The sequence below is a fragment of the Schistocerca gregaria genome, unplaced genomic scaffold (assembly GCF_023897955.1).
Source record: "Schistocerca gregaria isolate iqSchGreg1 unplaced genomic scaffold, iqSchGreg1.2 ptg000673l, whole genome shotgun sequence".
Lineage (NCBI taxonomy): Eukaryota > Metazoa > Arthropoda > Insecta > Orthoptera > Acrididae > Schistocerca > Schistocerca gregaria.
In genome coordinates this window covers 145187-157834 of record NW_026062056.1, presented here as the reverse complement: position 1 = coordinate 157834, position 12648 = coordinate 145187, and the positions used below count along the sequence as shown (strand labels likewise).

At 52.9% G+C, this 12648-nt stretch overlaps 5 protein-coding genes across 5 annotated transcripts; 1 reads left to right on the top strand and 4 right to left on the bottom strand.

The window, feature by feature from the left end:
• Nucleotides 1–22: 22 nt before the first annotated feature.
• LOC126318596 (uncharacterized) lies at nucleotides 23–3763 on the top strand. Its single transcript, XM_049993411.1, has 4 exons — nucleotides 23–135; nucleotides 261–538; nucleotides 629–2941; nucleotides 3080–3763. Exons 1-4 carry the CDS (start codon nucleotides 87–89, stop codon nucleotides 3761–3763), a joined length of 3324 nt encoding a protein of 1107 aa, XP_049849368.1. The 5' UTR covers nucleotides 23–86.
• A 172-nt stretch (nucleotides 3764–3935) lies between these two features.
• Nucleotides 3936–5896, bottom strand: LOC126318612 (splicing factor 3A subunit 3-like). The gene is made up of 2 exons (XM_049993422.1): nucleotides 5793–5896; nucleotides 3936–5708 (listed from the first exon to the last, which is right to left on the bottom strand). Exons 1-2 carry the CDS (start codon nucleotides 5886–5888, stop codon nucleotides 4296–4298), a joined length of 1509 nt encoding a protein of 502 aa, XP_049849379.1. The 5' UTR covers nucleotides 5889–5896; the 3' UTR covers nucleotides 3936–4295.
• LOC126318595 (uncharacterized) lies at nucleotides 5888–7561 on the bottom strand. Its single transcript, XM_049993410.1, has 3 exons — nucleotides 7488–7561; nucleotides 6158–7412; nucleotides 5888–5927 (listed from the first exon to the last, which is right to left on the bottom strand). Exons 1-3 carry the CDS (start codon nucleotides 7519–7521, stop codon nucleotides 5888–5890), a joined length of 1329 nt encoding a protein of 442 aa, XP_049849367.1. The 5' UTR covers nucleotides 7522–7561.
• Nucleotides 7562–7622: 61 nt separating this feature from the next.
• Nucleotides 7623–10052, bottom strand: LOC126318637 (uncharacterized). The gene is made up of 3 exons (XM_049993457.1): nucleotides 9849–10052; nucleotides 9526–9710; nucleotides 7623–9452 (listed from the first exon to the last, which is right to left on the bottom strand). Exons 1-3 carry the CDS (start codon nucleotides 9996–9998, stop codon nucleotides 7661–7663), a joined length of 2127 nt encoding a protein of 708 aa, XP_049849414.1. The 5' UTR covers nucleotides 9999–10052; the 3' UTR covers nucleotides 7623–7660.
• A 35-nt stretch (nucleotides 10053–10087) lies between these two features.
• Nucleotides 10088–11155, bottom strand: LOC126318594 (protein SCAR-like). The gene has a single exon (XM_049993409.1). It carries the CDS (start codon nucleotides 11153–11155, stop codon nucleotides 10088–10090), a length of 1068 nt encoding a protein of 355 aa, XP_049849366.1.
• Between the last annotated feature and the right edge of the window lie 1493 nt (nucleotides 11156–12648).

Below are 12648 nucleotides of genomic sequence, written 5' to 3'. Positions count from 1 at the left end.
GACGATTTTTTTTTTCGTCTCGTTTTACAGAGTTGGCGGAGGAGCTTGTTTAGATAGGGCGCATTTGTGAATTATTGGGAGCAGAGATGTTCAATTCGTGGATTAAGAATTTGGAGCTGATCCCAGCGTCAGAGGGTACAGGGTTTGGTTTATTTTTTTGCTCTACAGAAGCGCACGTCGCGGAGAGTGGGAGTTAGCTTGCTGGTTTGACAGAGGGGTTGAGAGCTTACGTGGAGTGTTTTGTACGGTGCGTTGGACAGGTCTTGAAAGCACGAACGTGCTGCGCAAGTTCCCCCACCAGGTTAAGAAGATTTTGGTGGCGGAGGTGGTGTCACAGTTGTTCGATCAGGAGATTGTGGATAGCCTGACGACGCCGGCGCATGTGAGGTGGGTGTTAGAGGTGGTGGGGCACGGTTTCGCGTTGCCAATGGAGAATTTGACAGTTATCGAGCAGTGTGTGGCGATTTACAGGAATTGGTTGGTGAAGGGTGGGCGAGCGCCGAAGGGGTTCGAGGGGTTTGAGCAGAGTTTTTGGAGGGTACGGGGGAGGAGAGAGGGAGGTGGAGAGTAGAGAGGGACAGAGGGGAGGTGGAGAGCTGATGTTTTTTTTGATGTTTTTTTTCAAAAGGAGATGTTTGGTCACCTGAGTTATTTGTTCGAGCCGCGGGCGAGCGACGGGGAGGCGATCAAAAGCCAGATACGGATATGCAAGTATGCGTTGGAGGAGGTGATGTACGCGAACGTGAAGGGGAACAAGAAGGAGTTGAGCAGGGAGACGTGGAGTCATTACATACTGCTGGCGTTGGGGACGGTGGATGGGATATTTAAGAATTTTCAGGTGGAGATGGGGCACGTTGGGTCGGGAGCGTTGTTCAAGGCGTTGGCGCCGCTGTCATTTAGGCTGTTGATGGAGTATTTCTTGTATTCGGAGACGATGGATGAGGAGTTGTGGGAGAAGTTCGTGCGGTTGGCGAGAGATTGGATAGACACGTCGATTTTCGAGCACTGGAATGCGGTTTTGTACGGTTTGACGAGAAGGGCGCTGACGTTGATGTATGGGGAGTGGTCGGAGTCGGCGGAGTGTTTGGAGGTGGAGTGGACGAATGGGGATGGCACGGTGACGAAGAGACAGGTGGAGGCGTCGGGGGAGTTCGTGTTTTTCGCGCTGAACTGGGTGATGAACGCGATACCGGAGCCGGTGGAGTTGAGGAACGCGGCGGTGCACATGACGTTTTTCCGGGGCGTGTTCAAGGTGGTGGACCTGTATTTGGAGTTGGGGGACGTGGGGAGTGGGGAGAAGCGGTACCCGAGCAGGAGCGACGTGTTGGAGTTGTTTGGGGGGTGGATTTTCAAGACGTTGTTGGCGGACGAGGCGGAGTTGGACGAGGGGAACGCGTTGGCGGCGGCGAGTATGTGTAGGATTTATTGCGCGACGAGTTTGTGTGGGGAGAGGTTTAGGGAGTCGTTCAAGAGGATGGATTTGGCGAGGTTTTACACGGTGTTGATGTCGATTTTGACGAAGTCGGGGGTGACGAGGGTGCTGTGCACGACGTTGGTGTCGGTGAGTCAGTTGTTTTTGAAGGAGTTTGACGGGGCGTACGTGTTGGTGCCGTTTTTTTTGTACGCGTTCGTGTGTATATGGAAGTCGATGTTGGCGGACCCGAACGTGAGGAGCGCGTGCATTAACTTGTTGGCGACGGTGTTGTGCGTGAGTGAGCATTTTTCGGCGTTGCCGAGGGGGGAGGTGGAGTTGTTTGAGAAGAGGGAGGGGGTGGAGAGGGTGAAGCCGTTCGCGACGTTGCCGTTTGCGGTGGAGTTGGAGTTTGAGTCGCCGAGGACGGTGTCGGTGTTTTCGGACGTGAGGCCGCATTTGGCGTCGGTGTTGGCGTTGGCGTTGGTGAGGGAGGACAACGTGAAGAACGTGGTGAAGTTGTTGTCGTTGGTGATGCCGTTGGTGTTTGACGGGGACCCTGAGGACGAGAGGAGTGGGGAGTTGGCGAGGTACATGGTGTCGGTGGTGTTGAGGAAGGTGAGGGAGTTGGGGGGGGGGCAGAGGAGTTACGGGGCGGTGGTGATGGCGAACGCGGTGTTGGAGTCGTTGACGGGTTGGAGGGGGAGGTGTGCGACGAGGTGCATGGTGGAGTTGGCGGAGAGGGTGGTGGAGGGTTTGGTGGAGCAGTTGGAGGGTGGGGAGGACGAGAAGGCGTTGGGGCCGGCGTTGATGGCGCTGAGTGAGTGGTTGTCGGTGGGGGGGGAAGTGACGGGTGGGTTGAGTGTGGAGTTGAGGGAGAGGTTGGTGGAGGTGGTGTTGAAGATAGGGAAGTCGGGGGACGTGAGGAGGTGGAGAGAGTCGATGTACGCGTTGGAGAAGTTGTACAGTCAGATAGAGACGGAGTGGGGAGGTGGGGAGTTGTTGGGCGAGGCGAGTTGGGAGAGGCATTTTTTGACGAATGGGTTTGCGATTATGAGCGTGGTGGAGGCGGGGGGGGGTTGTTACTTGACGCTTCGGAACGAGTTTGGACGGAAGACGTGGAGGGTGGAGAGGAGGTTGTACGACGAGTTGGAGAGGGGGCAGGCGGTGGAGGTGTTGGGAGAGGGGGGGAAGGCGGAGGAGGTTATGGGGGGGCGAGCGGAGGAGGTTGGAGAGGAGTTGAGAAGTTACTTGGCGCAGAGGAGGGAGGCGCGAAGCGGGGCGATTGGGTGGATTGAGGACTATATGGGGGAGGAGAGGAAGTACGAGGTGAAGGAGAGCGAGTGCATGGGGGAGGAGAGGAGGTGGAGGGCGACGAGTGGCCAGGGTCGGTTGTTCCTGTCGAATTTGGGGTGTTTGTCGCCGGGAGAGTACGAGAAGCTGACGTTGTTGGAGGAGAGTGAAAAGTTGAAGGAGGAGTTGGAGGAGTTGGACAAGATACCGGAGCGGGCGAGGCTGCAGATTGGAGTGGTCTGCATGAGGGAGGGGGGGGAGGAGTACGAGAGGTTTTTAGAGAGTTTGGGGGGGAGGGTGGAGTGCGCGTCGGGGCCGATACGAGAAATTTACCGTTATTCGGTACACTGTGCGGATGTGTTTTTTGTACCGCAGGGGGAGGGGGCGAGGGATTTGGACGCGGTGCGCGGGCCGGTGACGATTGTGTGGAGCGAGGGGACGCGGTACCGGCCGCTGGGAGAGGAGCGGGGCAAGTTCGTGCACATCGTGATTAGTCCGATGGAGTGCGGGTTGTTTTGTGTACAGATTTATGCGTGGAAGAACAAAGTGATTTTGGGGATGCCCCTGGTGAACAACACGGTGCTGTCCCGCCGCGCGCTGGGGGTTACCGTTAGACACGCGTCGATAGCCGCCGCGAGGTACTTGCAGCCGGAAAAGACGTCGTTGGCGCAGGCGGAGAAGAGGCACGCGAAGATTCGCCAAATTTCCTCGGCTCACGCGAGGCCGATGTCTTACTGCGACTTCGTGTCGCGCATTATGCTGGACCGGTGGGCCCCGTTTCCCCAGGAGGAGCAGGAGGGCGACAACACCTCGCCGCCGTCCGACAAGTCCTTCGTTCAGTCTATGAAGGAGCCGCTCAACCTGTCATTCCCCGACCTGAGCAACCCCCGTCCGCTCTCGTCTCCCCCGAGGCACCCCGAGCAGTCCTATCCCCTGCTGTCCTTGGACGCGTCCTCGCTGCATCCCGATTCCATCAAGCGCCAGGGCTCGAAGACCTATCTCCGGGCCTCCTCGCCCGGCGGGTTCGCCTTGTTCAAAAAGGACAGGAAGAAGAAATAAAGTGCGCGCTCGAAGTTTCCACACCCTGGTACAACTTTTTTTTTCACGGCAGCAAAAAGGGGAGAAGCAAAGTGCGCGCTCGAAGTGTTCGCACCCCGGTACAACTTTTTTTTTCACGGCAGCAAAAAGGGGAGAAGCAAAGTGCGCGCTCGAAGTTTCCACACCCTGGTACAACTTTTTTTTTCACGGCAGCAAAAAGGGGAGAAGCAAAGTGCGCGCTCGAAGTTTCCACACCCTGGTACAACTTTTTTTTTCACGGCAGCAAAAAGGGGAGAAGCAAAGTGCGCGCTCGAAGTGTTCGCGCCCCGGTACAACTTTTTTTTTCACGGCAGCAAAAAGGGGAGAAGCAAAGTGCGCGCTCGAAGTGTTCGCACCCCGGTACAACTTTTTTTTCACGGCAGCAAAAAGGGGAGAAGCAAAGTGCGCGCCCGAAGTGTTCGCACCCCGGTACAACTTTTTTTTCACGGCAGCAAAAAGGGGAGAAGCAAAGTGCGCGCCCGAAGTGTTCGCACCCCGGTACAACTTTTTTTTTTCACGACAGCCCGAACTGCTTCGACAAGAGCTCGTAGGTCTGCTTGTCCAAGATGGTTCCGTCCGCGTCCTCGAACTCCTCCATCGTCTCCGGATTCCACTTGTTCTTCTGCTTCAGGACGTCCAGCCGCTTTCCCAGCTCCAGCGCGTCCTTGATGCGCGTGATCTCGAACATGTCCTTCGAGTTTTCCAGCCCGAGGCACTTTAGCCCGTACGTGTGTCGGTAGTCCGAGAAGTGCCTCTCGAACGCCCTCCGGCCGAAGTAGGAGGTGTTGCCACATATCTGGCACACGAACTCGTGCGAGAGCCCCTGGAGCTTGTACAGCCAATACGGCAGCGGATTCCCGTCGGGTCCGACTGGGTAGTTCTTCTTCGTCAGCCTGATTCGATGGGGGTCCTGCTCCACGTCGTCTAGGTCAGGATCCGCGTCGTCCTCCTCGTCCATGTACGAGCCAGCCTCGCTGGGCAAGCGAGCCTGCTTCTTCTCGATGTTCTCCCTCGTGGCCACGAACACGTCCTGCAGCAACTCGGACACCTCGAACACCTCGGACTCCACCAAACTCACCTCCTTCACGTGCGCGACGTACTTCTCGTAGCTCCTGCGATGCCTGGGACTCCCCAAGTGCGACCTCCACACCGACTCCTTGACGAACTGCTTCTGGCAACACGGACAATAGCGCGTCGCGCTGCGCTCCAGATCCAACCTCCACGGCAACACCCAGTCCGGATCGTCCCCGGACTCGACCGGCGCCCCCTGTTCCGGCGCTCCCTTGCCGCCCACGGTCATGTCACTCCCCATGAACCTGAACGAGCGGTCCTGCCAAGTCCGGTCGAAGCGGTCGTGCGCCTCCTTCAGGCGCGACTGCAGGTCCAACAACGGGTTGACGCGACCCAAAAACGACACCAAATACCCAGACAAGCTCCGAAGGTACTCCAAGTACTCTGGACGCCGCCGCGTCTCGGCCGGTACCCTCACAAACCCGTGGTCAGACAAGTGCGACAAATACGTCATATAGTTAATCGCGTATCCACTCCCACGCACGCCATCCAAGTTCGAAAACCTAAAGTGCACGTCGTGAAGATCCACATAACGACCACTCCCCTCCTCATTATTAAAAGGGGCTAGAGCCTTGCACTTAGCCTCTTCCGCCGCCTTCTCGCTAGTCATCAGCACCGCCTCGTGAGGCTGCGTCTCAAGCCTCACAAACCTCCTGTGATACTCCTTCACCTCCTGCAACTTGTTGTAGAACTGGGCATACAGCTGCGTCGAGCTGGGATCCCCAGTTATCGACTCAATCTCCTCCTTCATCGTCCCATCCTCGTCCCTGTAAATCTCCGCCAACCTCCTGTGGCGCTCCAAGATCTTCTCCACGAACACGTTCACCCGAAACGACTGGACGAGGTTCTCCCTGTGCTGCCCTCCCCACTCAACTTGTTAAAAAAAAAAAGAAAAAAAAAAAAAAGAAGGACCTGCGCCACACCAGCCACGAGCACGCACCGTTCTCGCCTCCTCCATCAAAATCTTGGTGCAGGCATCCTCATACTGCTCTATGTCCTCGTGGTAGGCCCTCGCCGTTTCGATAAATGACGCCATCAGCGCACTGTCCCCCCCACGCACGCGAAAAAAAAAATACTTTAAAAACGTAAAAAAAATTCTGAGCGCCGATTCGCAACTGTGTTCATTTCTTTGCGAAGGGTCGCGCGCCTCTTCGCCCGCTTTTTCTCGTCGCGATCGGCTCCATCAAAAGCACAATCGACGCCGCCCTCACGCGCCCTCCTCCCCCCCCCTGTTGAAATAGAACTTTTTCGGCCTCCACCGCTCCTCCCCCCCCCCCCTCCCACCGATCCGATCCAGCCCCCCGCCGCCCCGCCGCCTCCTCCCATTTCTCCGAGTGCTCCCTCTCCATCGCCTCCCGAAACGCCCAGTACACCCGGTTCCGCTTCCTCTCCAAAAACCGCACCACGTTCCTCAAATTGTTGTCGCACACCACGTTCTGGGTCACCGCCACGCACTCCTCCAAGTTCACCACCTGGTGCCACCACCCATTGGGTATATACACTATTTCTCCAGGCCTTTGTATACAAATCTTGTACGCATCCGTTCGCCTCTGAGCCTTCTTGAAAAAACGAACCATCCACTCCATCACCGACACCGGCGTCGTCACCTCGGCCTGGTCCCTCGACGGGTACACCTCCGGCGGAACCACCTCCGGCGGGTACATTATCCACAGCTTCTTCCCCCTTATAAGCGCGTTCCACGCCGACGTCGAGTTGGGGTCCTTGTGAAACGTGGACCCGGATCGCGCCGGTCCAATCAATATCCACCTGTAGCTGGGCCTCACCTCCTCGTCCAGAAGACTAAAATAATCCTTCCCGAAACACTCCGGAACCCTGTAATCCTCCAACAACTCCGGGTACTTCTCGCCAAACCGACCGTCGAACAGGTACAACGGCGTCTCGTCGCGAGTCTTGTCGCAATAATCAAAATACTCGCACAACGGCAACGACACAGAACCAACTTGAAACGTCTGACCCTTTTCAGGAAATCGACCCTTCAACTTCTCCCTCGTCCAGCTCTCCCACGCCGGCCATCCCTCGACCACCCCCGTCATCACCACCGGCAGATTGGGCCTCCCGTACCTCAAGTCGAACTCCTCCGGCGAGGGATTCGCGCACCTCTCTATGTTTTCTGCGCAGCAACTCTCCCAAATTCTGGGATCCGTAACCGCGCACTCCCACTCGTCGTGCATGTAATCCGAGTAAAAATGATCCACCCTCATGGGTACCGCCCTCCAGTGCGCCGGGTCGCCGTGCAAAACGCGCCCCCTGGCTCGACAAATGTAAGTCTCCCTCCAAGTAGACCTAAACGTCCAATCCCCTCCAAAACTCTCCAACGTTAAATCCCTCCATATCTTGTCGTAATAACAAAAAACGTAAAACACCCGGCTCACTCGAGACAACCTCGCGAGATCGGCAGCGAGCAAATGAACCAATATTTGCTCCAAAATAATCTGATCTTCCAACACACAAAAATTGCCCAATGATTTCGTTCTAATCTCGACCGGCTTCTCTTCGCAATAGTAATTCCCCCACGGCTGAATTCCGTACGGGTTCGCCGCTAAGCCGTACAACAAAAATCGTCAAACACCCCGGCGAATTCGCTATACGAAGCACCGCCCCAACTCAAACGCACAGACTAGCTGATTCCCGCTCGCGGCCCCCTTCATCTTGAACCCTCCTTTCTCCCGCACAACAAAACTCCGCCGAAGCCTGCCAGGTTGCGCGCGCTCCAAGCACAGAAGATCAACCACGCATACTAAAATAATTGTTCCGCCGCCAAAAAAAAAAATTGTATTAAAATCTTTTCTAGTCTTTTCTTTGAATAATCGGATCATCTTCCTCCACGTATGTAATGTTCTGCTTCTGAACCATCGAAAAATACCTCCCCCTCGCCCTCATCAACTCTCGGTGGCTCCCCTGCTCTACAATTCTTCCATTTTCCAAAAGCAAAATGTGGTCCGAGTTGCACACGGTCTTCAGGCGGTGCGACAGCACCAAAACCGTCTTCCCATTCTCCACTAGTCGATCGATCGAAGCCTGAATCGCCTCCTCGTTCTCGGTGTCCAGAGAAGACGTCGCCTCGTCGAGAATTAAAATTTTCGGATTTTTCAATAAAGTTCTCGCCAAGCAAATCCTTTGTTTTTCGCCACCCGACAGCAGCAGCCCGCGCTCGCCCACGGGCGTGTCGTATTCGAACGCCATCTTCTTGATGATGCTCTCCACGTTCGCCAGTCTCGACACCTTCAAAACCTGCTCCATGCTGGCGCTCGGACAGCCGTATGTGATATTGTGCAAAATGCTGCTATTGAACAACACCAAGTCTTGCGGAACCACGCCAATCGCCTCCCTCAAGGAGTAAAGGGTAACGTCCCGAACGTCCTGGCCATCAATCAAAACGCTCCCTTTGCTGACGTCGTAAAACCGGTAAATCAGCCTCAAAATCGTGCTCTTCCCATTTCCACTCGACCCAACAATCGCCACCTTCTTCTGCCCTCGAATAGTAAAATTCGCATCGCTCAAAACAGGAGAACCAGACACGTAATCAAAACTGACATTTTTGAATTCAATTTCTCCTTTTTTCAAGAAGAGCGATTTCGCCCCCGACCTGTTTTGTATGGCAGGGGCTTTGTTCAATATGTTGAACAGACTCGACATGTCGATGAGCGCCTGTTTCAATTCTCGGTAGGCTGAGCCTAGAAAGTTGAGTGGGAACGCCAACTGGAGCAGAAGTCCGTTGATCAAGACCATGTCTCCTATGGTCATTGTTCCGTTGGCGATGCCTTGCGCTGCCAACAATACTCCTCCTGCAAGAGCGCAAGAAATGATGATGCTCTGCCCGCTATTTAAAAGAGCCAAGGAATTGTTGGTTTTTTTCAACGCTTCATTATATTTTTCTAAAAATTTCGAGTGCTTCTCCGCTTCGAACGCCTCGCTGTTGAAATACTTCATAGTCTCGTAGTTGATCAACGAATCGAGGACGTGAGAGCTCATCTCGCTGTCATGGGCGTTCAATTCAATGCGAAATTGAGTCCGCCACTTTGTCAAGAGGATAGTGTAGATGGCGTAGATAGAGACCATGAAGAACGTGAAAGCCGCGTGAATGGCGCCGAATTTGGACCCCAGAATCCCAATTACGAACATGATCTCAAGAAACGTCGGCGTGAAAACAAACAGTAACGTGTTCAAAACTTGGTGGATCCCCCTCGTTCCTCTCTCGACCAGCTTCGAAATGCTCCCGATTTTCCTGGACAAATGCCAGTTGAGGTCCATGTTGTGAAAGTGCTTAAAGGTGTCCAAGGAGAGCTTTTTGGTGGCACTCTGGGTGACAGGATTAAAAATAACGGTTCGAAATTCGTGAAATATGGAGGCCACGGATCTGGCGACGCCATAGGACACGATCGTTGCCAGCGGGACCATCGCGATCTGCTCGCCGGTCACAGAAAGCGAATCCACGATGTGTTTGAAGTAAATTGGCACCTGAATGTTGGCGACTTTGGAAGCGACCAAGAGACACATCGACACCAAGATGCGAAGCTTGGACAAGTAGTCGTTCTGCAGCATGTATTCGATGCATTGCTTCATCGCTTTCCAATTGTCGCTGGTGGCGCGGAGGTAGAGCAACGGCGTTACTGACGTCAATTTTTTTTTCGTTCAGCAAAAAAAAAACGTACTATTCAGTGTAAGCCAGCGATCCGTCCGGACTAGCCTTCCGCGCAGCAGCCGGCGTCGCAGCAGACGGGGGCTTCTTCGACGAAGATGCAAGGGACTCGCGTCCCCCATGCCCGCCCTGAGTTTGCGAACTCGAGTCCGAGCCAAACTTGCTGTATTTTGGGACCTGAGTGAAATAGAATCTGAGCTACTCACCGAGCAGGCAGTCGCCGATTCCACCGGTTCCGCCGCGACGAAGCGGGTTCGAAAAAAGCAGGTCAGCTCAACTACAAAGAAAAACCTGCGGTCGTCTTCTCCACGTGAAATTTTTTTTTCGAAATCTTACCATGACAGGTCTGTCAGCACGGATGAAAATCGGCACACCTGTACCACTACAAAATATGCGTTTAAACCCTTTTGTACTCGCTTGCCTGCATTGGTGATGTCTGCGAACAACGAGGTACTCTGGTGCTAAATTCAACATGCATTTGATCATATTGACTTCTGACTAGGGAGATAAATTCAGACAATGAAGCGAAGCAACTGTGATGACCAAAAAAAAAGCAAAAAAATTAAAAAAAAAGTTTATTCAGTCCAATCACTGCTGTCGATGTCTTCTTCGTCGCTGTAGAACTCGATAGCTACTCTTCTGGCCAATATCTCGGCGACGGATGTGGGAGGCTTCTCACTTTCCATTTTTGCGGGGATTACGCGCTCCTGGGCCGAGCGAAGGTTGTTTTTCAGTCCTGAACGAATGCTCTCCAAGAGCGTGGATCGAGTGTCCGTCGGTTTTTCTATTTCCGGATAGACGGTCGGTTTGAGGGAGGCATTTGCGCTCTTGAGGGCGTCGGTAAATCGGTCTTCTTGGTCTAAGACGGGAGCGGGTTCCTGAACGAGGGGCGCAAATTGGGTTGTGTTGAGAGGAGGTGGAGGCGCTGGCGGAAATGCTGGTTCGACGATTGCAGTCGGTGTGGGTGGCTTCGATATTTTTTGTACAGGCGTCTCTACTGGGAGAGAAGGCGCTTTTGGCGGTGTTGCCACTCTATTCACATTGATTGAAGGGGATCCTGGAGTCTTCTCCAAATCCGATTTCAGCATATCAGACACGGACGGCTTTTTCGCAGCCTCAATTTCATCCAATGGTTTCTCTTCTATTTCTTTCCTCAATGTGCCGCCTTTTTCCATTGTCCTTCTGGATTTGGTTCTGACCGGTTTTGCAGGCACCGGACTTTTCGGTCCTACTTTCCTTAAGGTGCCCTCATCGAAGTCGTGCCTCGAAAGCCTCTGGCCAGGCAACTCTTCGCGCTGCAATTCTGGAAACAAGCTGGCGGCCTCCTCTTCCTTATCAACAATCAATTCACCTGTCAAAGGGTCGTAACACAATTTTTTCAATTTCGTCACCGGTTTTACCGTTGCATTTGCGGCCTCCGCTTGCGCCTGCTTTTTCTTCTTGGCTATCAGGCGCCTTCGCCTCCAGTCCGCCTTGAGTTCCTCAAACTTCTTTTGCTCCTCTTCGGCCCACCTCTCCAGGAAAAAATCTGGGTTGGTGTACTTGGACAGAGCCGGTTTCCCGTCCTGCACGTAGGGATCCAACAAGTGAAATGCTGGCGGGGGCGCGCTGCGCTCATAAGCTTCGCGTATAGAAGGGTGCATCGAACTCGAGGTAAAGAGCTGTTGGGACACGGCTATATCTGGCGCAACTCCAGCGCGATGGCCTTTAGATTTCAACGAATTTTCGGCAGTGCTGCCCGCCTTCAAATTATCAATCGTGGACTCCAGATGCGATATCCTCTCGTTCAAAACACCCATCAATCCAACGTTCTTGCTGGAACAGTCCAAAATCGTCTCGAACATCTGACAAGAACATTCATTCAATGCGCTGTATTGAGCCAAAATACCTGCCAACACAACCTGACACTTTCTGGATAACAAATTTTCGTCGACAATAGGCTCTTCCCATCGATTCAATGACAGAGCGGGGGGTATTTCCCATTGAGGCAACCCCATCCTGCTTCAACTAGAGACGCGTATTTTGGTGTTTTGTGCTCGTAGCACAAAATATTTTTTTTTAACTACTCAAACCTTCTCGCGCTCCATTCGACTTCGATGCCAAGGGTTTTTTAACGCGAGGCCTCCCTCCAGCACCGATCTGTCCAAAAAAAAAAGCACCCCTCAGTCTCCTATTCCCCGCACTCAAATCAAATAAATGCGATGAAAATCGCAGTATTCCTGTGAATAATAGAATACGTGTTTTTTTAACTTCCGAGAGATCACAGTGTTTTTAGTGAGAGTCTGTAATAGAGTATCAAAACAAAGACTGTATGATAGAAAAATCTAAGAAGTCTGGTCAAAAACCCAAAAAACACGATGAAGGTTGCTCACCTCTGGCTGTAGAACCAACACAGCTCTATTTCGATCGTACGCACTGAAATTTTTCTGTCTCGCCTACAACGGTGAACAATATACACATTTTCCTCTAACATTCTCCTCTAACATTCTCCTCTAACATTCTCCTCTAAACTCTTCAGCACAAGATGATCATTATACAAGTAGCATTGTCACTATAAAAAACACAGAAAGACTACCAGTAGCATTCAAAATCAGAACAACCGCTCCAAAAAAATTCATAATTAGGCCATCTCGCGGGACCTGTAGACCGGGCTCTGTCACAAAGATTTCGAGTACGTTTTTTTTTTCTGCTTTTCAATGCTAGAAACTTTTCTGCCCTTAAGCAAACCTCTCACGCATACTTCTTCCAAGTCCAACCCATCAGCGATAAAGTCCCAGGCACGGAGAGAGATGACAAGTTCCAAATACATGCCACAGTCTTGGAAGCTGACACCCCCTACTCTGACGAAATCGTAAGAAATCATTTTTTTTCCAAAAAAACGTTTTAGCTTTCTCGCTCACCTAAAAGTTTTTTTGTCTGAATGGCGGGACGCCCTCTAGTGGAACACGCAGCGAGATGTTACGAGAATCAGGCTGTGCTCCCACATCAACGTTCCGTCTGATGAATCGGAACCGAAACCAAGTCAGAGCTTGGCCCATGAGTATGGGAAAATTAAAAAAATAACCCCCGTCAAAAATATCGCAGCTGAAACAGATGAAGACGCTTCATCGCAACCAGACATCACAACGTCTCTGGA